The 27,692-nt window shown below is 37.1% G+C and overlaps 1 protein-coding gene across 11 annotated transcripts in view; it reads right to left on the reverse strand.

The window, feature by feature from the left end:
- SNTG1 (syntrophin gamma 1) overlaps positions 1-27,692 on the reverse strand; it is a 365,296-nt gene continuing 337,604 nt past the window's right edge. For 10 of the 11 annotated variants that reach the window (XM_075416176.1, XM_075416174.1, XM_075416180.1 and 7 more), the window contains 3 exons: positions 24,363-24,455; positions 8,513-8,623; positions 1-483 (listed from right to left, as the gene is read on the reverse strand). In XM_075416176.1, coding sequence (XP_075272291.1) covers positions 325-483; positions 8,513-8,623; positions 24,363-24,455 — 363 coding nt within the window. In that variant the 3' untranslated portion in view covers positions 1-324. Of the gene's footprint in view, positions 484-8,512; positions 8,624-24,362; positions 24,456-27,094; positions 27,287-27,692 lie in introns of those variants that run through there. The other variant, XM_075416179.1, reaches the window with a different exon arrangement.

Here is a 27,692-nt window from a genome sequence, read left to right on the forward strand (position 1 = left end):
GCAATTTGAAAATTTTATTAAATACCGAAGTGCTTCATTTCGTCATTTATTCCTCTGCTTCCAGTGTTCCTTAAAGCACTATGTAAGTACAAATAGATCATACTAAAAGCATATTCGTCCTATTCTGGGGTTTCCACTAGGAGTATGTCTTGCAGAACAGAGATGAATGTATGACCTCACGTGACCATTTATCGGCTGATGCTGCAAGATGTCTTGCCTCCAGGACTGGCTTCCACAAAGATGGTTCACCAAAGGTCTACATCTTATGAATATTTATACAGTGTTATGTCTTGTTGATAAGCAGCAGTTCTGTAATGTGAGATGTCAAGTAGTGTACTTTAATTTGCCAGTACCAGAAGTTGTGGGAGCAGCAGAAGCTGTGGCTTGACTGCCTACGTACAAAGGGTCCAAACAAGCCACTTTGGCTGCAAAGAATGAGTGGATACAGTGAAGGACTGCAAACAGGTTGGAAAACTCCAGCTCCTGGAAGTGAAAACAAAAAGATTAAACATGAAACAAAAGAAAACTTCACAAACATACACCCAGGAATGAACCGTTATTCCAATAAAAATTATTTTAATAGTTTGATTTAATTGTGCTAACGTGCCTGACGATTCTTTGTTACAGGCACTAGACACTGAGCTATCCCCATTCAGTAAATAACTGTTTGGAGGCTAAGATGGACAAATTTTGGAGCTAAGTACTTCCACAGAAATATGAGATCCTAACTGCTAAACCAGAATGAAAGTGACACCATAAAATATTTTATTTTTTCACTCAGGTTAATGCAAATCTGACATTTTTGCAAGTTAATTTAGATAGAAATTGAATGAGTGCACTAATAGTCTACACATCTCTGGACAATTCCTGTATATCCAATAAACCCAAAAAGATCAATAACATTGAGTTCCACATGCGTTACATTTGTTCATCACGTCACCTCACAGTGGTAGCTGTTATCTTACCTGTGCTGAATCTTCAACCAAGAAAAAAAAAGACACTTTCAAAAAGTGCTACTATCACACAGTGATATTCTAGATCTGTTTTCATTGAGAAGGTTACTGTTATTGGACTGAAAAAATGAATAAACTCCATGTTTTAAACCTATTAGCATATTAGAAAAGGTGCTTCTTTTTCTACTTTAATTTACATTTCTTTATAGCTCCTCAGCATGTGATTAGACTAGCTGGGACTCTTAGACAGCATTACAGAGGAAACAAAAAAACCTACTTTATTTTACATATATAAACTTGCTCCTTTTTGTCTAATTGACTTTATCTCATCAATCTCTTTTGGATTATCCTCAGTATGTGTTTTTGGACTTGGCATTTAATCAATAAGTATCTGTTATATTTGAAAGCAAACACTAAGGTATTTGAACCCATAGAAGTGTAGGGATGGTGGTGCAGAACTGCCATCTTTCTGCTTTGATTCACTGCCTATACAGATTTCTTCACTGTAATATGAAGCCAGTAATAGATCTCTGAGGTATATTCTGTCTTTCTGTTCAGCTCTTGTATTTCCAGGCTATGTAGTGCCAAGGCTTTTGTCTTTTTGTTTAGAAAAATATTGATAATATTGCAAATTCAACACAAGTTTCTAAATTTCTCAAAATGACATTAATCTGCAATTTTCTGCCTCTTGAGATTTCCTGGAAGATATTACTTCATGTAAATTCATGAAGACATTCACAAATCCCTCATGTGCAAGGGGGACCAACTGCCTGGAAGCAGACAGCTGCGTGTGCAGAGTGTCCAGTGAAGTACGGAATGGGTGGAGCTTTGTTCAGGTCTCTTACAACCTGAGCAGATGTCCTTCAGACATGCTCAGAAATGAATTTTTAATATCCCATGAGCGTCTTTAAACTCCCCTAACTACCAATTCTCAATAAAGAAGATAAAATATATGCCAAGTTTCACAATCCTGCCATCTGTGTCCACTTAAAGAAACCTGTTTAGAGACTTTTTCATTTTGAAACATCGGGAAAAGGGCAATTTTATCACTATGCCAAAAGTTTTTTCTCTCTTCAAATTTAAAAATAAGTAAATGTATCATAGGTTGGAAAACAATGGAATTTCAAAGATGATGAAACAAGGAATTATGGAAGCTATTTCAGAATGAGAACTATCAGTCATTCAAATTAAGTTTCTTTTCAGTTAAGCCATTTTATTAGTTTAATATTGTTTATCCTTCTGGTATTATAAAAATAAAACTGAAGCTTAAGAAGAGAGAATAAATATTTAGTGGAATATTGAAATATTTGTGTTATCATTTCTGTGTGTTATTTGTAGAAAGACTACATTTCCCCCTATGCCTCAAAAGGACAAGCCTATTAGAACAAATATTACAGTTTGAGAATTCTTTGAGTCAGTTAGGTTATCCTACTAGCTGCAAGTTCTTACTGTCATAATTATGGCTCCTGGTCACTGAATTTTCACGGTACATTAGTAAAATTATGACCAACAGTTATCACAGGTGTTTCTGCAACAGTAACACGTTGGGAAAATCCATTGCTCCATGGACCTTCATGAAAAATCAGTGAGGCAACAGAACAGCCTCTCAAGGGCCATTGGTTTACTATTACTGACAGTAATGACACAACTCAGAAATTATCTTGAATGCAAACACGAGCACTAAGAAGTCAGCAAATGCTAGATTATTATTTGCCGTGAAACATGATTCCTATTTCAATATAGACATGCATATTTAACTGGAAATTAAAGTAATGTGAAGCACAGTAGGCTGATTGGTATGTGGTGAGTATACACAGGCCTGATTAACGGCTGCAGCTCAATTCACAGAAGCCTGATTGATGGGAATGGGATCTGTCAGGAACAACACTTTTCTGGCAGATTAGCCGAATCACAAGAAAGTTTAATAAACAGATAAGACATCAAGAGCTGCTGACAGACAAAACATTCCTTCTCTTCTGCTGAGAACTTGCGCTTTTAGCTGCCCACAGGTCTGCACTACTGCCAGCAGATGGAGGGGAACCTGCAAGTTTTTTTGCACACCTAGCCACCCCTGGTTGTTTTTGTATACGCTTTGTCATCAGTCATCTATGAGAAGATATTTGTTCTTTCATCAAATGTGGTGTTGCATGGGGTTTACATATTAGCATAGAATCTGATCTAAAATAGATATTAAACAGATAAACCATGTGCAAGACTTGGGGAAACTAAAAATTGAATCACACAAACCTGCACAGTTCAGAAATCTGAACTCAGAATGCAGTCACTGCAATTGAGCAATCACTGAAAAAATCCTAAGGGTGTACACTTAAAACCCATTTAAAGATTATATTCTAAATTTGAAGAGCACTGTGTTGCTCACAGAAAAAACCCTCAAGACTAAGAACAAGGATTAATTTAAAATTATATTTTTGAGTATATACTTGAAATGAGCCAAAATGAGAGTCTGGAAAATGGTGCAAGCATCCATCAAGACACCTTGCAAGACATCTGAAAGCAAGCATTTTGTTCACATTACAACAGCAGTAACTCAGGCTATTCGTCTTATTTTAGATTAGATTTCTAGACAAGATAGTTTCAAGTACAAAATAATTGGCATTACTATTAAAGTAGTATTAATTAATTAATATGTCTTAACACTAAATACTTGAAGCTATACTTCTTCCTTTGTTGATACCACATTTCTGCCCTTTTCTGTTCTTCATATTCAAATAGGCAGAGACAATTTACTGGATCTTCATCTCGATGTGCTGATTTTTGTATTCACCTTGGTTTTGTAACACTCAGCTTAGGGGTTCAGCCAGTCTGTGAACAAAAGCTAACCTGATGCAGCACAGCTGTGTGACCTTGGCTGAGTTCTGCTGAGAAAACTGCTGAGCTGTGAAAAAGCCCTGCAAGTTGAGACAAGAAGTGTAGCTTTTGCATTATACACGTGTTTTACAAGGCACAGAAAGTCTCAGTTCACAGAAATTACTGATTGGTGCATTTACTTACAAAATTCAGATGGAAATTGCATGTAATAAGAAAAAGAGTGCAGATGCTGATTTTTATATATTCCATACTTCTATGTTTATGAGCATATATCTTGAAACAGAATCTGTTATAGATTTAAGATACTCTGCATTTTTGTTAGAAAAATATAAAGCAGTTTCTACCGCAGTGTTTCAATACTTAACCAGGTAAAACTGAAGAGCATAGCACTCTGATTTTATTGCAGTCTTGCGATTGCAGTAGCCTCTGGAAGCTGCTGTGATACTGGAGAGACACTAATGGATCATCAAACTATAGCTAAACAAATGGGTAAATAGACAGCAAGGTGCCTAAGTGAATCCCTTTGTGTCTTACAGACAAGAGAAAGCTTTGCCCTTCTGTACTTGATTTTTTCAACCCAACCGCAACAGCTCAGTACGAACGAAGGGGAGGGCCACGTAGCCTCCATTTTCTGCCAAGCCGACAGCTCTATTTTGTAGCTCTTACTCAGAAAAATTTGTCTGACTGTGCAAACTTGTGCAATATCTCCTGCGGAGTGACAGCTGGGAAATAACCTACAGATCGGAATGTCTAAGGGGTATCAGTGATTAATGTTTCCTCTAAGTGGTTTCCTTCTCAGAAACCACTTAGACCTGGCCTTAGAGACCTTCAAAGTTAGTTGTTTGCATCCAGGCACACTGCCATGGACCCACTGGTGTGACCTATGGTAATGACTGTTCAGATTTTTCAGACTGGAATTGCTTAAATCTGTGAGGACACACTTCTTTTATACTACACTATATATCTTTACAGTAACATGATGTTACTTACAGAGAAGCCAAATAAAAGCATCAGTACAATGTCTCTACAGAAAAAAAAGGACAGTATTTTAACAATAACTGAGAGAATAATGCAAATGTTTAAATATCTTTAATTATCTTCTAGCTGAAAAGAAGTATACCTGGTTAAACTGTAACTAAATCCATATCACATGTTGTGTGTCTCAAAGCACACCATTTTGAATTTTGTTAAGTCAAGCATGAAACACATTGTAAAAAAATTTTGACAGAATTATAAAAATGTTAGTTATTCAGTGTCAGTGAAGGAACTTCTGTCACTGAGGTATATAAACTCTGGTGGGAAATGTGTTTCTCAAAAAAAAAAAACCCAAACCTGACTGATGAATGGATGTGGTTACACTTGTTTTTTCTCAGAATACGTTCCCTATATTCTTCTAACATTAACAGTGATAGCTCTGTATATTCCATCAGAATACAAAGTAGATGCTGGACAATTATGAAGACAGTATGGCTAACATTTAAAATGCTACTGCATAATTTTTTCCCAAGCAATGTCCATTTATGAGTCTGAATGTATTTCTAGGATAATAACAAATTTATCTAAATTTTGGGTAAAAAATAAATAGCTAAGCAGTCTGACACTCTTAGTTTTCTAGATAACAAGTAAGTGTTCTAAATCAAAAGGATATCTAAAGGACACAGAAGAAACTTGCCATAATCAGGCACATCTGGGATAGCAGGAGATACACAAAACGTTCATCATTGTAAATGAAGGAATACAGGAAGCATTTGGATTTCAATAACTCATATTTTTACAGGAAGGAATTATATGATGAAAGCAATATTATTTTTAAAAAATAACAGTGAAAAAAACACTTTGGCCAGACTACTTCACATTTGCAGGGAGTAACTGAATTATAGTGCATTAAACAAATTAACATCTTGCCAGTGCAACAGCTGAAACTCTGAGATGGAGGAAAACAGGCCTTGGAGGTAAGAAAAGCAGGTATCTCAGATCAGGTATGCATACACCATAGCAGGTTCTACACAGAGTGTGTTACTATTAATGATGAAGGGGAAAAAAGCACTCTCAGTTCTAGTGACTGTCTTGAGCTGTATCAAAGTTAACTGCCATGCCCTGCTTCTTCATTACTGCTTGGGAATGTGGAAATAAATGACCTTAATATGTGGGGCAGTGTCTCCTCAGATCTTTGGTTTTGTTCTCAGCTGTTGAGCTCTCATTTCACTATACACTGATTATTCCTTGTGTAATAGGACTGGCAAAAATATTATCTTTAAGTAAAGAAAATATTAGTCTATATTTCCCCTCACAACAGTGGGTCTCCAGGCCATGTGAAGCACAGAGCTGCATTTAACATGTGATGATAGCGGTGGCCATGAATATTCATCACAACCTTTAACACAGGTTTTACAAAATTCCCAGCATCTGATTCCAAATAAAACCTGCCTACAGTATGCATGAAGCCTGGCATTACAAGCATTTCTGCAAATCTGATTAACTTTTCCTAATGACTCAAGAGTTCCCAAATAGCTATACCTCTAACTCTGTAATGCTAGTAAAGTCCAAAAAATAGAGCTTGTTCCATCTTTTCTTATGCTGAATAGTGCTTAAAGTCCATGCAAGGCTTAAAGCATACTGAAGGGGCCTATCCATAGAGTTTTAAACTAACAAAAGTTGAAAAAATATGACCCAAAAATCTTCTTTTATAGCCACGTATATCCTTATTTCTTAAACTAAGCAACATACTTCATATATAAAGAAATTGGAATAGATAAAGTGCACAATATAAATGCACCTTCTAAAGATAAAACAATCTGACATTTTTTGGTCATGGTATAATTTGTATGCTCTGATCAACACAAAAATGAATTGAAATTAACAATTTTTTATTTCCAAATTGATAAATGTGAAAGTTTATTTTTATAATAAAGAAAAGCAACATGACAGGGAACATGACAGTTTATTAATAAGCATGCTAGCAAGTTTGTATAATATAATATTCTGAGTTCATAAGGCAGAAGATAGAATTTCTACCTGGATCGAAGGTAGAAAGACGAAATATCCTAGAAATAAAGCTCTGTTCAGTTTCAGTGGGAAAAAGAATAGGTACAATAAAGGTACCAGGATATCTCCAAGGCTTATAAAGTGATTTGCATGACAGATTTAATTTAAAACATGAAAACATTTTGATGAAAACTATTTTTCTTCTTAAAAATCTAGATTTCATGCTTTGTTTTTATTTTTTAAATTTAATTTAGTATTTATATTCTAATTTTACTGAAAAAAAAGAAACACTGTCCCATTCTTGGATTCCTATGAAATTTCCTCAGTCCTAAAATCATGTATTAATATACTGGTAATAGCAGATATATATTAGAAAAATAATGATGAGTTTCATCCTTTAGTTGTCCTTAGGAGCATGATAAAAGTTTCCAATTCTTTGCTTACGACAGAATCATCCTCGTGACATTAGGTTGTTAATTTAGGTTTCCTTATTAGAGATTAAAAGATATTCAGTACTATTAAAACATTTTCTGAAGGAAATTGGAAGGAAGAATATATTTATATTCAAGATGTAGCAGAACATGCACGTATTGAAATGTCACTTCATTGCTGTTCAAACCACACTTCATTGCTGTTGATTTAATGGGAGCTTTTATATATTTTTATTTTATTAAGTACAACATTCAAAATCAAGTAAATAGCTGTTAGTTAGAAAAATTAATACCAAACAAAGAGAGAAGGAAAAATAGCTGCTTAATGTAGCTGTTTGTATTCAAACTCACAACTGCCCAGGATGCAATGTCTTTTTTTTTTTTTATATACTTAATTATGCTGTGCGTATTTAGCCCTTTTAGACAACAATTTATTTAACCATTTCCTTTTTGCTCACAGAACTGTATTGTTATTATATTCATTCAGCAATTTTATCTCTGACACAGTCACGAAAAATGGTATTGCAAATGCTTCAAAAGCAAGGTTTAAAGACGGCCAAGAAAATAGACTTTAGGATTACATAAAAATTTGGATTCTAGTCAAAACGATCTTTGATTCAGACTGTAAGGCAGTTCCAGTTATGAAAGATCCTGAGAGATCACTTCTCTTCGCACACACTGGAACAGTAAATGCCCTATATTCAAAGGACATAAGTCAAACTAAGCATAAATCTCTCAGGATTACTGTTATCATAAATTAACTCTTGAATCAAAAGCACAACTGAAGATACAACCTTTCTGATTTTGAGTTAGACACAGATACAAAGCTTCAGTCAGGTAAAGAGATGCGTATTTAATCCATGCTTTTTTTCTCTGAGAAATAAAAACAGATTTTAGACCATTGCTGGATTTTGTCCCCAGGTTCACTTAAAAATATATTTTGCACCATTTCTTAATGATATGAGTATAGTGTGAAGAATAGGGCGTTCAAACTCCCAGCCAGCTTTATCAGAACTATGAAGAGAGTTGGAAAATGTGCCTAAAACCGTAGATAGCAAGTCCTTTTATTGTATTATTTTTAAAGTAATTACACCTTTTAAAAGACTTTAAACTAGCAAAAATCCCAAGCAATTGATTCATTTTTCTTTTCTTGGAATTTCTTTGATCCTAAAGTCTATTCTCTTCACATTCTTTGTGTATTAACCTAATATTTCTAAGTTTTTTGTTTAATTTACTCCTCTGTTCTCCTCGGGGCTTTGATAATTGCTTTTAATGTACATTGCCTTTATAAAGCAAACAATGTATTGTTTTTACCTTTGCTTCAATTTGTTTAGTGTCTTGGTTTTGGAATAAAAACTTGATTTTGCTCTTCCCATCATCCGAAGAACCTTTAAGCTGGGAAAACTTGTACCTCCAAAGTACGGCCTAGAGGGAAAAAAATAAATATAAAGAAACCTACACAACAAACATATACAAGTCAGTATAGCTATTATTGAAAATTGTATTAGAAATAATCCCTCTATGGTACATAATTAAATCAATTTAGTGTTATGTGGTCTGATGTCCCTTTGATCACATGGATGTATTGTACTTTGGCAGTGTCTGATTGAGACCAGTCAGACTAAACTTGTGAAATTTACTCTGAAATCCTGTTATCTATATTTAATCCTGATTAAACAAAAAAAAAAGAGGATTAGTAAATTAATTGTCATGCCAAAAACCAAAGACTTGTTCCACTGATGATCTGTACATTCCCTGCTCCATCTGAAGTGATAACCTTTCACAGAAGTCCTCGTTTTCTTTCCACATTAAAAAAATCTAGTTGTACTAACATAAAGGGCTTCTCAAATTAAAAGCAAATATTTATTTTTAAATGATAGAATAACGAAAGGAAACCCTGTAATGAGAACTTATTTTGAGTCCTAATCAGGAATTGGAGCAGACCATTAATTCTAAGCATATCAATGGCCATTTGAGTAATTCTGTTATTAATTACATTGTGTCATGTTGAAAAAAAAAGACAGATTGCTCTACAGAATAAACATACAATTAATAGAGTTTACAGCTGGATAGAAAAACATTTTTTAATATATTATGTGGATTTATGTAGAAAAAAATACTTTTCAAACTATGTTCCTTAAAAGTGAAAAAGAACTATTTTTTACTATCTTTTCAGTCTCATGTAAAGATACCCCTCCCTAACCCCCAGATATTTTTGAAGTACTAACATTTTTTAGTGTGATTTCAACAGTATTTCACATATTTGGAAGGTCATCCTCAATCACATTGTGCTGTTACTTTGAGAGACATTTTACACTCATTAAACAACACAGAAACTTAAGGCTAAAAGTGCTGTTCCATTTTCTTTTCTCTAAGGATTTGTAAATGACTTCCTCTCAGTGGCACAGGATGTCACTTCCATCTGTGCCCTTTGTCTGTATCTATGAATGATTTAGTATCTACTTGAAATTAAACAGAATATGAGGGAGGTCAAATTATTAACTGTCCTAAATCTATGCAGGTCCCTTTGCTTCAGGATGTGTTGATGTCTTTATGTTAATGAGCTGGTAAAAATGTTTAATCTGCACCAAGCTAAATAGTTAGCTGTGTTCGTCTTAGCAACTCTAAGAGGAAAAAACCCAAAAGGACAGTATCTTAACTGTGCACAGTACCCAAAGCAAGTGCTAGAATTATTTTTCCCAAAATCCTCTCTACATTTGCCCCTTCCAGATAAAAAACCCTAATCTCAGCACCAGTTTCATTCTCTGTGTGTATATGACAGGTGAGCTTCCATCTACCATAAACAGAGTTAAGGACATTCTGTTTCAGATAAACTAGAGGAATTTGGCAATTTATGTGAAACTACAGCAAATTTTTTTCAAATGCTGTCCTCCTGAGCCCCCCCAATCCATGCTACAGAAAATAGAATAGCTTCCCTCATCTCTGTGTTCAACTCCTTTCACTTTGTTTGATCAATGATATTTACTTATGTCCTATAGACAGTGAGTTAAAAAAACAAAACTAAACAACCCAGTATACCATTCAGGTGGCCATACTTCCTACCTACATTGTAAACTCCTTTTTTTACAGACTTGTCTAATTCAATAAATCTTGTCAGAAGATCAAGACCATTGCCTTTCTGCAGGATCAGCAAATCTATTTAAGCACGTCACTTCCAAGATGAGAAGCGTAAAGGACAGTGATGGTCTCTTTATCTCAGGAGAACAACAATCAAAGAAACAAGCTATCATCTTTCTCTTCTCTGATGATGTGTGGGGAGGCCAGGACAGGTGCAGGAGTAACAAGGACCCTTAGATGGGCAGGCAAAATCACAGGATATATGGCCTTATTCACAGATGTAGTTGGAGTAAAGATGAAGGACGTACAGTACTGAAGTACTTCAGCATTTCCCACACAGTTTTGCCACTAGCTTCATTCCCACTCAGAGGAAAGAGAATGACAGTCACATCAAACCACAGGCATGATTCAAGAACACACTTCAGTTTATGCATAACATCAGTTTTGGAGAGCCCTACTTAGCAATGGCTCTTACTTAAGTACTTTGCAAAATCAGATCTATAGCGTGGAGGGGATGAAATAATTCTTGAGACTAACCCCAGCAAGACTGCATTTCTTCCATCAGGTTATCAGAGCAACTTCCTAGAACTGGCAGTTCAACAGCATACTTCGCAGACACTATTAAACACTCTTTGTCGAAAGTGTAAGGAATAAAAATACCATGGACAACGCATGAGATGATTCCCAAATGAAAGAAGTGTCAGTTTCTTCTGAGTGACCTTCAATAAATTGCACAAAATTTTCCCCTAAGATGTCCACAAGAAGGAGGGTTCTTTTTGCAAAAATAGCAGTGGGGAAATGTGAGTTTTAAGTTATTAAGTCGGGAATACAAAGTATTTCTAACATTCAAGATAGTCATCCTGGCTACATCTATTGTTCTAGAGTATTTCTGAAGAACAGTTCCTTCACCCTGGTCTGAACTGGGATGAATGCTGGTTCACTCTGATATACTCTGGATGTGTCTACACCTCAATGTACCACACTACATCAGAAGTGTAACAACGAGCTTAAACTAAATTTCCAAAGTCCATATAGCTAAAATTGGGTGCATTAGCTAAGAATATGCCCAGTAAGACCCATTTAATTCCTTGTCTCCTACCAAAGAAGCTGAAGTGCTGCCCTGTGTAGCCAGAACTGCATGTTTTGCATGTGTAGCAGACATACAAGATTATGCAGAATGCCGTGACCAGCAGCCAGATCACTCTCTTAAAATACAGAATCCTGGGGATCCCTGGGTTACTGCCTCTTGTGGTTTTGTAAGTTACGTGTGGGGTTTTTTTTTCTCTTCATTTTCATTACTGCAAAATGCATAAACAGTGAACAGGGACCAGACCTACCCTTCTTCAGTCACTACCTCCTAGTGCCAAAGTAGAAAGAAGCAGCAAGACCTACTCACCTAAGCACCTAGTTTCACAGAGATGTGTAGCTACAGCAGTGACATAAACACATGAGAGAGAGTTTCACATGTCGTTACCTTTCATATTCCTACGGGCTGACTTCAGTGTCACAGCGCTCACTGTGGTGACTCTTCTGAATTCTAATTTTAAAAGGTAATTCTTCTGCACCAGGAATAGGCACCCTTGGGGATGCTGATCTATACCACTGTCAAAGTCAAGTGAATGATTTTTTTCATGTTTTTGAACATCACAGTTGCTCAGGACCATTTGTTGAATGCTTGCCTCAGAGGGTGAACATAGGTTGATATAATTTTGTACAAATACATATATACTTATGTACAGATTAACTTCTAAGCAATAGGTGCATTTGTAAAATGTTGGCTTTTTCACAATTGCCAAAAATCTAAACATTTGTCGTACAAATTATTCTTAACTCAGTTTTAATGAATTATAAAATATAAGCAGAAGTACTTACTGGTTTGAATGTGCAGTGTTACTGAGCTCAACACTTTATAATACATTCTGGTAGGGCTTCTTTTAGTTAATAAAAGCAGCCTGTTCTCTTCAAGTGCTTTCCTTGTATAATCCTCAGTAACTGTGTGTAACCTGCATCACTAAGAATATTTTACAGAGCTATATATAGCATTTTTAGGAAGCAGTAAAATCCTGTTTTACATCAAAATAGATTAGACAGGCAGACCAGGTGGCAATTCTGTCTAAAGTGTAAATTGCAACTAAATTTGAAAAGATTCTGTGGCAGATGCTGGCACTAGCTCCTCATGAGTACCCTGAGACACTTCTCAAGTCAAGGCACACAATGTTATCGTGCCTTGATGGAAGACCAAGATGACAACTCAGCATGCACTATTTATTGCCTTTAAAAGGGAATTCTCAATCCATGAGTACAGACAGAACTTGTGAGTAACAGCAAGCAGTCCAATTTAGAAACTGGGGACCAAGGTAACAGCATATACTGAAAAAAACCCATAAGCTTCATAACTTGCATACATGTAGTGTGGTCATGGAAAATCTGACACAGATAATCCATGTTTTGAGAAAGGTAATGTAAGAAGACAATCTTGTTGAACAAATAGTGTATGTATCATGTGTAACACTGAAAACAACCAACGATATAAATTTTTTTCCCAATTATTATTCATAAATCGCTTAGGGTGCATTTTTCATTTTATACCATTTAATAAAATTATCTTCAAAGAATACCAGAATTCAATACAAACAAATAAACAGTGCAGACAAGCTGAAAAATTAGATTTAAGACTTCTCTTGAGATGCTATTAAATTATTGTAATAAGAAATAATCAAGAAGCGAAATCCTGTCTTCACTGAAATTAATAGGATTTTTTCCCTTTGACGTATCTGGGACCAAGATTCTCCTCCAATACTTTTTAATGAGAAATATTTTATTTATAAGTAATCATTTAGGACTCATTTGTTCTAGTCTTTGCAACCAAAGAACTGCCTATTATCTTCTGTTAGTGTTATTTTGCTGTAATTAACCAAGGATGCTATCTGCTTGCATATTTTTATTTTATAGATGGGACATAAATGCAATGCATAAATGACACATGGAAGAAAAGCTATTGACTTCAGCACTTGTAATACTTTGCTGATGTTCCCCACCTTCACACAAATTAAGAAAATTGTATTGCTTCTATTCATTGCACTAGTGCTAAATCTAGAACACATATTCTGCAAGGGACCTTATAAAATATTTTCAAATTCATATCATATGTCAGTTTGCTACACATTTCCATCATTTCAGAATCCTGGAATAAACTACACACAATTTTGATGAGATGGCATCAAACAAAATCACTTTCCATCTAGGTAATAGTATCAGAAAAGTGGGAATGAATCTTAATTATCATGGTTTAGGGCATGATTTGGAGTATTGGTTAGAGTTTTTGTTTTGTTTTGAGTCAAGGAGCTTGATTTACCCTAAACACAGACTAGATTACCAAACAAACACAGAATAAATAGGTCTCACTGTATTTTTACTTACCAGACTCTAAGGAATATGCATAGAAATATGAATGCCTGACTAGTCCATAGGTCTGTGATAGCTATATGATTTAGCAAGCATATACAGGGCATTTTGCATTGGCACTAGGAAAGAAAAGCTGTATTTTGTCAACATGAGAGTCTCCAATCAGAACAGAATTAATTTGTGTTCTCCAGCTTTAGTGATGAACTACCTTCAATTTATTATTAAATAGTCTTGCCTCTTCTATACTGGATTATGCACTGTGGACCATTTCGGTTCTTGCAAAAAGACCATTTACATTGAACAAATTTGTGAAATAATGTTTACACCGCATACTGCAACAGCATCATTTTGCCTGCCAGTGCACATAACCAAATACAGATTTTCTCCATACTTTCCATTGACATGAATCATACAGGTTTTATTATGTAATAGCAAAAGGACTTGGCCTTCAGTAGGATGCTTGGAAAAAATCTGAAAGCATCTTTCAGTGTTTCAGCTAAACCTCAGACCACCTGTAAATGGTGGAGTAAATAAAGAAATCATCTTTATTAAGGACAGGATGTCAGAGGCCACTTTTCAAATCTTAATTTTAGAAAAGCCCTTTGTTGTCTTTTCCATCGCTTCTTCAAAAAGCTTCAGCTGTACTTTTCCAACACTGCCTCCTTTTTTCTTGATAGTCTGGCTGGTTAATTCTTTCTTCTGTTTAGCTTCTTCAGGCATTTTTTTATACTATTTATATTACAGATTTATGCTAAATTTCAGTGGACACCTTTCAAGTTAACATTGTTTGTCATCTGACTAAAAGTGATACTCTTACAAGTCAAACTAAATCAAGAGCAGATGCCTTGTAGGTCCTTATTTTCAAGAATAAAAGTAATTGGGTCTTCAGGCATCTGGGATACACCTTAATTTGGCTGTTTGTTTCATACATAATTGAGAAAGATTGCATTCTTGCAAAATGACACTTTGTCCATACTGATAGCAGCAGCAGGGAACTGACTGGGATTAAGATCTTGTTCATACTCAGTACTACTGTGTTACTGGTCTCTGGAGAGTGTCTTACTACAAAAGAATTATGGTCCAAGGCAATTTCCTTTGTCAACTACTGTGGCTTTATAAGTGTAAAGGGAAAGACAGAGAAGGACACAGAGGATAAAGAACAAAAATGAGACGAAGGAAAAAAGCAAGAAAGTCAGCCCTAACAAAATAACTGTTCTTGTCCATTACTGAAGTTACATTGAATGTTAAAAGACTACAGTCTATTTGCTTAGTACTGATGGATGACCTACCAACATTTGTTTGTTTCTAGCCACAGTACATAAGACTGTACGAACGACACTTGATGCTTATATTAAAGTTATAGTAGCTATTTGTTCAGCATTTCAACTTCTAAGCACGGAACAAATATTTGCTCACGAGAGTTACATAATGAAATCTCTACCCTAAAGTGAGCCTGGTTTCCTTCTGCCTTCTCTACTACTGAACTTTGGATATCAAGAGGTTTTTTACATGCTGTTTTATTTCAATATGCTGTATGTGTATTCACCACATGAAGAGACAGACCTTAAGGTATGCATGCCTACAAAACATGGAGCTTGTTCCTAAAGAAATTGAGAGAAATTCTGTTCTATGTTATTTAGTAGTATTTCAATATGAGAAACAAATTAAAGATATTTGCAATGCTATTCATTGTATACTTTTTTTTGATGAAGTACGCAAGATGTCTGCAGGAGAACAGGTGACAGGTACATTGAGCTTTGTTGATATTCACCTTGTGGGCCATTATGAGCCTTTTGTTACTCTTTTCTAGCATCACCATATAATTCAGCAGCACTTCAATTTATTTTCAGTCCTACAAGGGGTGATTTTTTTCTCTTCTGTCAAATATATGTTTTTGACTGCTGCGTTAATGAGCAGTAAATGTGATGGAGTACAGACATAGCATTTTGTACAGGTAGGTATATTGCAATATACACTCATACAAACACATACATATATTATTCGTACAAGTTATGATGCAAATATCCACATTATAGAAAACAATTTTAATGAATATGTCAGTATAAAGAGAAACATATAACATATGTCTATGTATATACACTCATACACATTTATACTCGAGGAGTAGACAATTATTTTGTTAAAGCGTGTTAAAACTAAGTTATTGAATGCCAATTGAGTAAGTAGTTTTGTACATCAGATCACTTCCAGAATAGTTATTAGATGAAATTCTGTACACGTCTTGTTATGCTTTTTAATCTGTCAGTCTCCATCCTTAATTCTTGATGCAGCTACACTGACTGCAAAACCTTATCTATAAATGTTTATCATATCTGTGTATGTCCATATCTAACATAAATCGTCCACTAAAGAGTTATATTTGCTCATTAAAACATTGGCATCTGTACAGTGGCTAATGTTAGCCAAATGCAGGATCTGAATTGACACTCTGTAATTGTGTAGGACTTGGGAAAAATGTTTTCCCCGGTAAGACATTGATACACAACGCTGCAAAAATGGCCTAGGGTAAATTCTGGTTTACAACTTCTAACACCTGAAACAGAACTTTTTACATATTTTTAGAATTTTCATAATTTTAAAAAGATAACATTGAGCATCTAAAACAAAAGAAAAATTATGTCTGGAATACATGCTGTATACAAAGACACCTTGTAGTGCAAGGAGTAACTAAACAGAATCTGGAAAACTTGATTAGGCAGCCAAAAGAAAAGAAAATATCTAAATAGTAGTCACAAAGAATAATTAAATTCACTTTTAGTAGAATACCAGCAAGGAAGAAGGAGGAAAGTTCATTAAAAGGATGTTATTTGACATCCTCTATTTCAAATAACGCATATGAAATTGCTTTAAAGCTGGTGGACATTTTTTGAAGAAGTGCTCAGTGGAAGATACGCTGTGAGGACACTCACTAATGATCAGATTTAAACTTCCATGTATGCCAACACAAGAGACAGGTGGTCTTTTCACTCCAGGTATATCACTACCGCAAATAAAGGACTACAGGATAGAAATTAATCATAGTTAAAAATTTGCCACTGTGTGCTTGGCCTATTTGTTGCAGTTCTCTTTCAAACTAAATATCATTAATAAGAAAAAAAACAATGACATCTTGCACTGGAGCTTTGGCTCTAGGAAGTGCTACAGAAGAACAAGACCACAAGCATACATGTTACTAGTTTTTAATATGCAGGGAAAGAAATAATTTTGTGTCCATAATTACATTTGGTAGTTTAAAAAACTGTTTAGCTGAATTAAGAAATTATTTTCTGAAATGTTGTAAGAACCTGATTTAACTAGGCAGTCTTCAAAACCGTTCATTCTCCTTTCAGAAAATCACAATAGTTTGTTACAAAGCAACATACAAAATGCTCTAAATGATAAACTACTGTCGGGTCTATGAGTTATCAGTCAGAAAATGAGTAAGAGAAAGCAGGGGATTTGCAGCAGAAATGGCTATGATTTATGTCAGTGTTGTTATAATCACATCACAGAACAGTTTTGTTCTGAAGAACTCAGTTTAATACTTTGTGTACTCATATTTATCATAGGTCTCTGCAGACATAGAAACAATGCTTTTATTGAATTATGATGTGTTTGACTTTAAACATATTTAGAAGTGATGACAGTTTTTAATCTGTCATTTCAACTTACATAGTTAAGTATTGTATGAAGATTAAATGACAGTAAACAAAGAAACAAGACACACAAGGTTGTATGGCTTTTGTCTGGAAACCATAAGAATAATGAGTCACTACCCTCTATAAACTCATTCATGGGAATTGGTAGTGAGTTTCGGTTTTAGAACATCTGTGAAATTTTGACTTTAATTTGCCAGGCATATTGGAAAAAAAAATCTATTAACTTGAAATGGAAGAGGGAACTAACAATTTAAATATTGTTTCATTGCTAAAATAACTTGAGTATTGGAATTGGAATAGCTGAACAACTGTTAAAATCACTAGTTGAAGAACCTGGCTTCACTTCTCTCGATTAGTCATTATTCACTATTAAAAATACTTCACAGTCAGTTCAGTAGTGATCAAGACAGAAAAAACTTAAAATACCATGAGCACAGTATTAAGTATAAAATAAAAATTGTCTGAAGATTTACTTAAGACCCCACTTCATCAAAATACAAGACAGGACTTCTCAGGTGTCCTCAGAAACTACTACTCAAGCTCTGTGTTCTGGGAAACACGAAAATGTCATCAAAAAACAATAATTTAAAAACAAATTACATTCCTTAGATCTGTCTTCCAAGTATTCATCCAAGCTCCCCTTTGAAATCATTGAAAGATTTTTCACCTGCAGTTTTATTCTGAGACAAGTGAGAGCTGGACTGAATGAATTATCTGACATCGAACTCTGATGTCTAGAGAATACGGCTTTGAGTAAAGCTTTAACCAAAAAAGAGTGGTTGAATTTGGTGTGAGTAGCGGTAAAATACTAGAAGTGAACATGTACAAGAAAGTCATGGATCTGTTAGACTAGGTCCAGAGGAGGACCACAAAATGATCAGAGGTGTGGAACACCACTCCTGTGAAGAAAGGCTGAGAGATTTGGGGTTGTTCAGCCTGGAGAAGAGGAGACTACAAGGAGAGCTTATTGCAGCCTTTATCAACTCTAAAGGAGGCTTATAGTAAAGATGGAGAAAGACCTTTTATCAGGGCCTACAGTGACAGAACAAGGGGCCACGCTTTTAAATTGAAAGAGGGTAGGTTTAAATTGGGCATAAGGAAGAAATTCTTTATGATGAGGATGGTGAGACACTGGAACAGGTTGCACTGAGAATTTGTGGATATGCCATAACTGGAAGTGGAAAAACGATAGTTTGCACTGATTTTTCATATACTGACTGTAAAAATTCATACAATTTATAAAGAATTAGATGTAAATAGTTTTTTTCATGAACAGTATGACATTTTAAATATCATTTTCATGTTTAATATGGAGTTTGTTAATTCATGCGACAATTTCTAGGAGTTCTGTATTAATACACAAATGCATATGTAAATATTAATAAGATTGGAGCTGGCAGAGGAGCTGGCCAAGCCACTCTCCATCATCTATCAGCAGTCCTGGCTAACAGGGGAGGTTCCAGATGACTGGAGGCTTGCCAATGTGACGCCCATCTACATGCAGGGCCGGAGGGAGGATCCCAGGAACTACAGTCCAGTCAGCCTGACCTCGGTGCTGGGGAAGGTTATGGAGCAATTCATCCTGAGTGTGCTCAGCAGGCATGGGCAGGACAATGAGGGGATCAGGCCAAGCCAGCACAAGTTCATGAAAGGCAGGTCCTGCTTGACCAGCCTGATCTCCTGCTATGACCAGGTGACTCGCCTAGTGAATGAGGGAAAGGCTGTGGACGTCATCTACCTGGACTTTCATAAGGGCTTTGACAATGTTCCCCACAGTATCCTCCTGGAGAAACCAGCTGCCTATGTTTTGGATGGGTGTATTCTTCACTGGGTAAAGAACCGGCTGAATGGCCGAGCGCAGAGTGGTAGTGAATGGAGTTAAAACCAGCTAGGGGTCGGTCACAAGTGGTGCCCCCCAGGGCTCAGTTTTGGGTCCGGCCTTGTTTAACATCTTTATCAATGATCTGGATGAGGGGTTTGAGTGCTCCCTCAGTAAATTTGCAGACGATACCAAGTTGGGTGGGAGTGTCAATCTGCTTGAGGGTAGGAAGGCTCTGCAGAGGGATCTGGACAGGCTGGATTGATGGGCTGAGGCCAACTGTATGAGGTTCAACAAGGCCAAATGTTGGGTCCTGCACTTCGGTCACAACAACCCCATGCAACACTACAGGCTTGGCAAAGAGTGGCTGGAAAGCTTCCCACCAGAAAAAGATCTTGGGCTGTTGGTCAACATGAGCCAGCAGTGTGCCCAGGTGGCCAAGAAGGCCAGCGGCATCCTGCCTTGTATCAGGAATAGTGTGGCCAGCAGGAGTAGAGAGGTGATCGTGCCCCTGTACTCGGCACTGGTGAGGCCGCACCTGGAGTACTGTGTTCACTTTTGGGCCCCTCACTACAAGAAGAACATTGAGGTGCTGGAGCATGTCCAGATAAGGGCAACAAGGCTGGTGAGGGGTCTAGATAACAAGTCTTATGAGCAGCTGAGGGAGCTGGGGCTGTTTAGACTGGAGAAGAGAAGGCTGAGGGGAGACCTTATTGCTCTCTACAACTACCTGAAAGGAGGTTGTAGGGAGAGGGGTGTTGGTCTCTTCTCCCAAGTAACTAGCAACAGGATGAGAGGTAATAGCCTGAAATTGTGTCAGGGGAGGTTTAGATCAGATATTAGGAAAAATTTCTTTAGTGAGAGAGTGATCAGGCATTGGATCAGACTGCCCAGGGAGGTGGTTGAGTCACCACCCCTGGAGGTGTTCAAAAAACATGTAGACATGGCACGTCAGGACATGGTTTAGCAGGCATGGTGGTTTTGGGTTGACAGTTGGACTTGATGATCTTAGAGGTCTTTTCCAACTTTAATGATTCTATGATTCTAAGATATAGATAGTTTCATTTAAATTTTATTTATATTTTCCTTGTCCTAGAAACTGTTTTCCATTTTTCATTGTTTTCTCAGATCTTTCCTGGAAAAGACATTCTAACTCTTACTTCATATGAATTCCGTCTTTAGCTGGAGAAATAATACTTTTATCTTAAGATGACTAAACACTTCTAGTTTTTATTTCAGTTTATGTGAGCATAGCAATATTGCTGAAGAATATTGTCAGCATAGACACAACCTACGTCTGCCATCATCGTAATGAAAATATCTGAATAAATTTTTGGTTCAGCGAATCGCAGCCTTTATCTGTATATACAATGATGGAGAGCAGGTAATGGTTTTCCTATTTAGGTACTCATTAAAATGTGGTTGACATACTTTGGGCAGCTTTGAAACAAGTATTCATCCTGTGGCTTGTTTGACAATTTCAACTGTAGCAGTCACACAACAACAGATAATGTTGCATTACACAGTATTGTTTCTCTTATCTTCTAATGCAATTGCATTAGAGCCATCCTTATCATATCGCACTTCCTAAAGCCTGATTACTTACCAAAGTAATATGTCCTCTTTTTTATCCATGGTGCTATACTTTATTCTAACATATGAACTAATTAAGGTGCTATACTGCAGGTAGGTTTCTGAGATTACTAACTGCATTCTGCTTACAACACTGAAAGTTTTAAAATAACACAGTCTGTTTCAAAATAATATGTAGAAAAGTTGAAAAGAATATTTCTACCTCTTTTATATGTAAACTTTTTCTGTATAAAATCTTTTTTTGTTAATGTTATGGAGTAGTTTATTTATGCTTATGTAATTTATTTAAATGACTGCTTATCAGAAGACTGAAAACATTTTCAAGAAATCTGTTGACAAGATAAATAGTTCTCTGACTAGAAAACTTGGAGATTTTGTCATTAGATTTGCTTATGTACTACTTCCATTCAAACCACAAAAATGTGTATCTGTGTTTGCCTGTACAAAGCCTTAACTTCAAAGGGAGCTGTGCACTCTTTGTTGGTTCTGTTAGACTTTTTTATTCATAGACAGTGTGCTTTTAAGTGGTAACAGAAGAATGTAATGAGTTTTGGGGCACCAAAAGAATTGCATTATATGTTCCACGAAAGATTTGTGAGATGAATGAAGGAGTGTTTCCACAGACTGGTGATCAGTGAGAGGAAGACCTGCCAGACATTATGACTAGCATATGTGACACATACCTCTTAATGACAACTGTCAGTAGAACATTATCCAAGAAGCTTTTGCGTATTGCATACAGGACAAAAATATTTTCTTGAATTTCCAATGTACATGTTCTCCATGCCTAATGAAAGGATGTGGTATATCTCTGGTATGCATGCTACGATCAGGCATTTTTAACACCATACCTTTATCTTAAACTGTTGTCTCTGCTTATTTTTCTGTATCCAACTAAAATGAAACAAACCCTGAAACCTTCAGGATTCTCTGTGTACTGACTCCTGAGCTTTACCAGCATGTTCCCTCCCTCTATTCAGGAAAATAAAACCCACTTTCAAAACAAAAATCAGCAAGCATTAAAGCAAAATTGATTTCATCAGTCCAAAATGAAAACACAGAAAGCACAAGTGGTAAAGGTGGAAGGAAAACTAGGAGATAAGTGTAGCAGTAAAAAATGGGAAAGAGTATTTTTTCAGGGGGAATCACTTGTGCCACAGAACGCAGCTCCTGGGTGGTTTCAGGAGCTTCGAAGACCCGAGTGACACAGTAGGGGGTTGGTGACAGCTTTGACAGATCAGCAGGAGCCCCCAGCACTTCCTTCCAGCCTGCGTGTAAGTGTGGTGAACGAGTGGTACCAACTGAGAGAGGCTGGTCTGTGTCCGATAAATGTTTTGTGGGCTGCTACCCACTGCAAGGCTGGCAGGAGAGAAGGAGGAGGAGTAGCACAGTATGCCAATTGTAGATGATGCAATATGTACTACGCTTTCTCTAGTTACAACTACAGTCTATTCACTGCAATAAAAATGTCTTTTCTCCAGCTCATGAGGAATTCTACACTTGTCTGTTCTGTTCATATAATGCCCATGAAGCTGTTCTCCTCCTGAAAAAAATCCCTTCACACATCTTCTACCCTTTCACGCTTTAAAGAAACCTCTTTCAAATCCTATAAACATGTCCTCTTTCATCAGTATTTAGACCCTCAAGATTCCCAGACACTCAGCTGCAGTTAATGCTTAGCTTAAAATTTCAGAACTTTTTGGATGCTGAGACTAGATGGCTCCCCAGAAGGAACCAGTTCATTCCACGGTTTCATGGCTTTACGGATGAAGGGGAGAGGAAAACGTAAAATTGCCTCGTACTCCTACAATGCTTTATGGGTGTTGTAAAGCTTGGGAGACCTGGAAGATGGAAAATTCCTTCTTGGCTTTCTTCTGGTTGTGATTAAGTTATCAAAGCTTCACTCCAGTGGTCTTGCATTGTGGATTTTCTGTTACTTGATTGTGCAGTGTGGTTTTAGTTTGAGTAAGTTCCCAATCTACCCAGTCAGGACTCTTCTGGATCGAAATGGAAGTTAGATGCCAATATTTTGCTGCACTTGTTTTAGTGTTGGAGTTTATAAGGTATTTTTTGGCACTACTTATGTGACCTGGTAGGCAATATGGGGCAGCAGCAAGAGGAGAGAAGAGCTGAATGCAAATGTGTTGCCAATGCTAACAATTGCCTTAGTGTTTCAGTAGTCACTTTTAATACTTGAAATATTTTTCTGCTCTTTGATATGAATAAAAAAAATTAAAAATCTGTTTGTGAGGGCAAAGAAGAATCTGTTTTACAAGTGATATTGTTGACCAAGATGATGTCTCCAGAAATTTTGTACAACTGGAAAGCCACAATGACTCATCTGAGAAAGCCAGACAGAGAAGTTATATCTCTACTAGAGCTTTTTTCTGTACCTGGAAATCTGCTGTACATGTTCTAAGGACATCCAAAAGGGTACCACACCCTTCATCCATGGTAGTATGTATGAAGGAAGTTGTGCTTCCGCTTTGCTATTTGAAATTTGGTGTATGCTTGTACTGCACATAATGGCTTTCAAAGAGTCTGAAGTCTGAATTCTTCTGAGAATCAGAGATGTGCAAGAGCTTTGAATGAGATGCAGATTGCCTTTATACAAAAGAATTGCTCTATTGTTATTGGAGGGTGGGGGGAACCTACACCTTTTTTTCTGAGCCACTGGATTTTAATTCTGTTACACTGTTTTTTTTGTGTAATACCTCCTAAGTTGACAGTCATGTATTTCACTGATGAACCCTACAAGACTATTTACTTAACAAAAAAAAATATGTATGTTCTGGAAAGAAAAGGGCATTTTCAGCAATTGCTGGTGGCAATGTTGCAGCATATCAAAGGAAAACAGGTACTGAAGAGAAGTGGAACCCAGAAAAAATATTTCACGTTCTCCTGTAACAGCAGTGTCAAGTAGTAGCAATAAAGCCTGCTTACATTTTAGTACTTACTAGCACTTAGTGCAAGTGCAAACATATGTAGGCTCTTAATGATTTTACTGAGATTTGGACTTGCATGAATATAATCTGAAAACTGATGACATATTATTCACTTGATATAGCAAACTATTTCATCTGTTGTGCTGAGCGTTTCAAAGGCTAACGGGATAAGCACGAAACATAGAGATCATGACTGATTTCTCTTTTTACAGACACGTGAACAAAAATATCTAAAATTTAAATGGAGAATTGCTGTAATAACACACACTCCCACCATGAAACAGGAAAAGAGAAAAGCAGGTTCTTTTCAAAGCTCACAGATCAGCTTGAAATCAAGATTGTTTCCTCTCAAAACCAAGGATGCACCAGCAAAAGAAACAAACTGAATCAGTCATGAATGATGAAATTAAAGAATTAAGGCTTGATGCTTGCTTTAGATTGATATCGGTATTGACTTTTCAGTAACAAGAACATAACAGAGTACAACTTCTCATATCACTTAGAAATCACACGTAAGTTTAAAAGCATGAGACATTTGACATGAGATGATCTGTTCTGATAATAAAAAGAAGTACATTTTAAGGGTGTACTGCTTATCCCAAAATATAAGCAATAACAAGGAATAATAATTAATAATATGATGTAAACAAGTCTTAGAATTTTACCTTTGTGGCAGCATCAAAACAGACAAAGCCCATACTGAAATCAATGGTAAGTCCCATAAGATGACTCTCCAAAACACAGGCATACGTCTTGCACTGTAAAAAAAAGAACAGAGAAGGTAGTTACCACAGAACAGATTTCTTCAACTTCTTTCTAGGACCAGTATTTCTGTGTCCTTATTTTGATGCTTATATATCTCAAAATTATTATCAGAAATAAGTCATTTTTGTGTAATTAGGTCAATTTATTGCCAGTGTATTTCAAATCAAAAGATTTATATCAGTGATGAAGTTTTCTAAGTATTGTAAAAAGAGGCTTTGCTTCCATTAGGGAAAAAATAAATCAGAATCATAATTGCCTCAGTGGTTTACTAATGACAACTGCTAAAAGGGAAATTTCATTATTGTCAAACTCTCTTACTTGTTTTGGAACCCGGTAACTTGCTCTAACACTAATATAATCCTTTTAGCCTTTTAAGAGGAATAAATGCATTTGTAAAATATCTCTTTGGTATGCTGTTTATTGTGGTTTTCTGTTGTCCTAAATCTCAGTGACAAAGATAGTATTTCATACAATGTAGCAAATGATATAACAATGTGAAAATCTTTTTCTGCTTCTGTTAGTGGACCAATATAGCTCAACTGTTTCCATGAGAAACCTTGAAATCATGACTTTCTTATTCTGTGACTTTTAAATCTGTGCATCTATTTATTTCCGTAACATCATACATCAACACATGCTGTGAGACAACTACTAGTGTTGTTTTCAGGATTAAAACTATTGCTGAGCCTGAAGGTTGACTGCAGTTACAAAATTACAAACTTGTATTTTTCATTACAAAATATGTAAAAAAAATTTAAAACATTTCCAAACATGATGTAAGTTCTTTAAAGAAACCATTCTTATTTTATAGAAATTTTACCTTGCGGATTAAATGAAATGTAGTTAAAACCCTCAAATGTTGTTGTAGCAAATAAATATAGAAAATGAGAACAAAGACTTCCAAGGTACTAGAACAGGTTGCCAAGAGAAGTTGTGGATGCCCCCTCCCTGGCAGTGTTCAAGGCCGGGTTGGATGGAGCTCTGAGCAACCTGGTCTAGTGGAAGGTGTCCCTGCTCATGGCATTAGGGTTGGAACCAGATAATCTTTAAGGTCCCTTCCAACCCTCACCATTCTATGATTCTATGATTCTATGATCTACAATACGTCGAAGAACCAAAATATGGATTGTAAACAGGGGGACAACATAACTTACTAAATTATCACTGTTACAAAAGTATGTATTACTATTTCTGGCATTTTGATTATCAAGGATAAATCACAGAATCACAGAATCACAGAATAGTAGGGGTTGGAAGGGACCTCTGTGGGTCATCTAGTCCAAACCCCCTGCCGAAGCAGGGTCACCTACAGCAGGCTGCACAGGATCTTGTCCAGGCGGGTCTTGAATATCTCCAGAGAAGGAGACTCCACAACCTCCCTGGGCAGCCTGTTCCAGTGCTCCGTCACCCTCAGAGGGAAGAAGTTCTTCCTCATGTTCAGACGGAACTTCCTGTGCCTCAGTTTGTGCCCATTGCCCCTTGTCCTGTCACTGGGCACCACTGAAAAGAGCTTGGCCCCATCCTCCTGACACCCACTCTTCAGATATTTGTAGGCATTTATAAGGTCCCCTCGCAGCCTTCTCTTCTTCAGGCTGAACAAGCCCAGTTCCCTCAACCTCTCCTCGTAGGGGAGATGCTCCAGTCCCCTCACCATCCTTGTAGCCCTCCGCTGGACTCTCTCCAGTAGCTCTTCATCTTTCTTGAACTGGGGAGCCCACAACTGGACAGAGTACTCCAGATGAGGCCTCACCAGGGCAGTGTAGAGGGGAAGGAGAACCTCCCTCCTCCTGCTGGCCACACTCTTCTTGGTGCACCCCAGGATCCCATTGGCTTTCTTGGCAGCCAGGGCACACTGCTGGCTCATGGTTAACCTGTCGTCCACCAGGACACCCAGGTCCCTCTCCGCAGAGCTGCTCTCCAGCAGGTCCACCCCAAGCCTGTACTGGTGCATGAGGTTGTTCCTCCCCAGGTGCAGGACCCTGCACTTGCCCTTGTTGAACCTCATCAGGTTCCTCTCTGCCCAGCTTTCCAGCCTATCCAGGTCACGCTGAATGGCAGCACAGCCTTCTGGTGTATCTACCACACCTCCCAGTTTGGTGTCATCAGCAAACTTGCTGAGGGTACATTCTAACTCTTCATCCAGGTCGTTGATGAAGAAGTTAAACAAGACTGGGCCCAGTACTGACCCCTGAGGGACACCACTTGTCACCAGCCTCCAACTAGACTCAGCGCTGCTGATGACAACCCTCTGAGTTCTGCCATTCAGCCAGTTCTCTATCCACTTCACTGACCACTCATCCAGCCCACACTTCCTCAGCTTCCCTAGGAGGATATCATGGGAGACTGTGTCGAAAGCCTTGCTGAAGTCAAGGTAGACAACATCCACGGCTCTCCCTTCGTCTACCCAGCCAGTCATGTCATCGTAGAAAGCTATCAGATTGGTCAGGCATGATTTCCCCTTGGTGAATCCATGCTGACTACTCCTGATAACCTTCTTTTCTTCCACTTGCTTCATGATGGCCTCCAGGATAAGCTGCTCCATCACCTTACCCGGGATGGAGGTGAGGCTGACCGGCCTGTAGTTCCCTGGGTCCTCCTTCTTGCCCTTTTTGAAGATTGGTGTGACATTGGCCTTTCTCCAGTCCTCGGGCACCTCTCCTGTCCTCCAGGACCTCTCAAAGATGATGGAGAGTGGCTCAGCAGTGGCTCACATGCCTTTACTTCTGTACTCTTTGGGTGGGCTCTCTGGATTCTAAATAGTCTTCCCCAGAACACAAGAAGCTGAAAGGCTCGTTAACAGCTTCTAAGAGTTGAAATAGACATTCTAATAAAAGAAAATGAAAAAGTTCATAGCTATACCAATTCTTTGGTTATTTTAAATATGAATTTCTTACACTTCAATATAGATTTCTTTTCTGGAACTGAAATATTTGAGTGAATTGATTTCATTGATTAAATGAGGTCTCAACTACATACAAACAGTTGTTGGTTAATCTTTGTACACACACCTTGGAGCTCTAGAATCCAGCTTTCAAACATAGTGATATCCATCACTGAAGCTGAAGGACACTCTGTTAATTATCGGTGGGGTACAAGTGCAGCATTTAAGCCAGTCTATAAACAAAGCATGGCCTTCTATAACTTGGAAGTAAAACCAATACATGACATGTGCCTTACAAGATGATTTTGCGTTATTGCTGAGTAACAGTAAATCATATGTTATTGTTTTC

This window comes from Opisthocomus hoazin, chromosome 3 (genome assembly GCF_030867145.1).
Source record: "Opisthocomus hoazin isolate bOpiHoa1 chromosome 3, bOpiHoa1.hap1, whole genome shotgun sequence".
NCBI lineage: Eukaryota > Metazoa > Chordata > Aves > Opisthocomiformes > Opisthocomidae > Opisthocomus > Opisthocomus hoazin.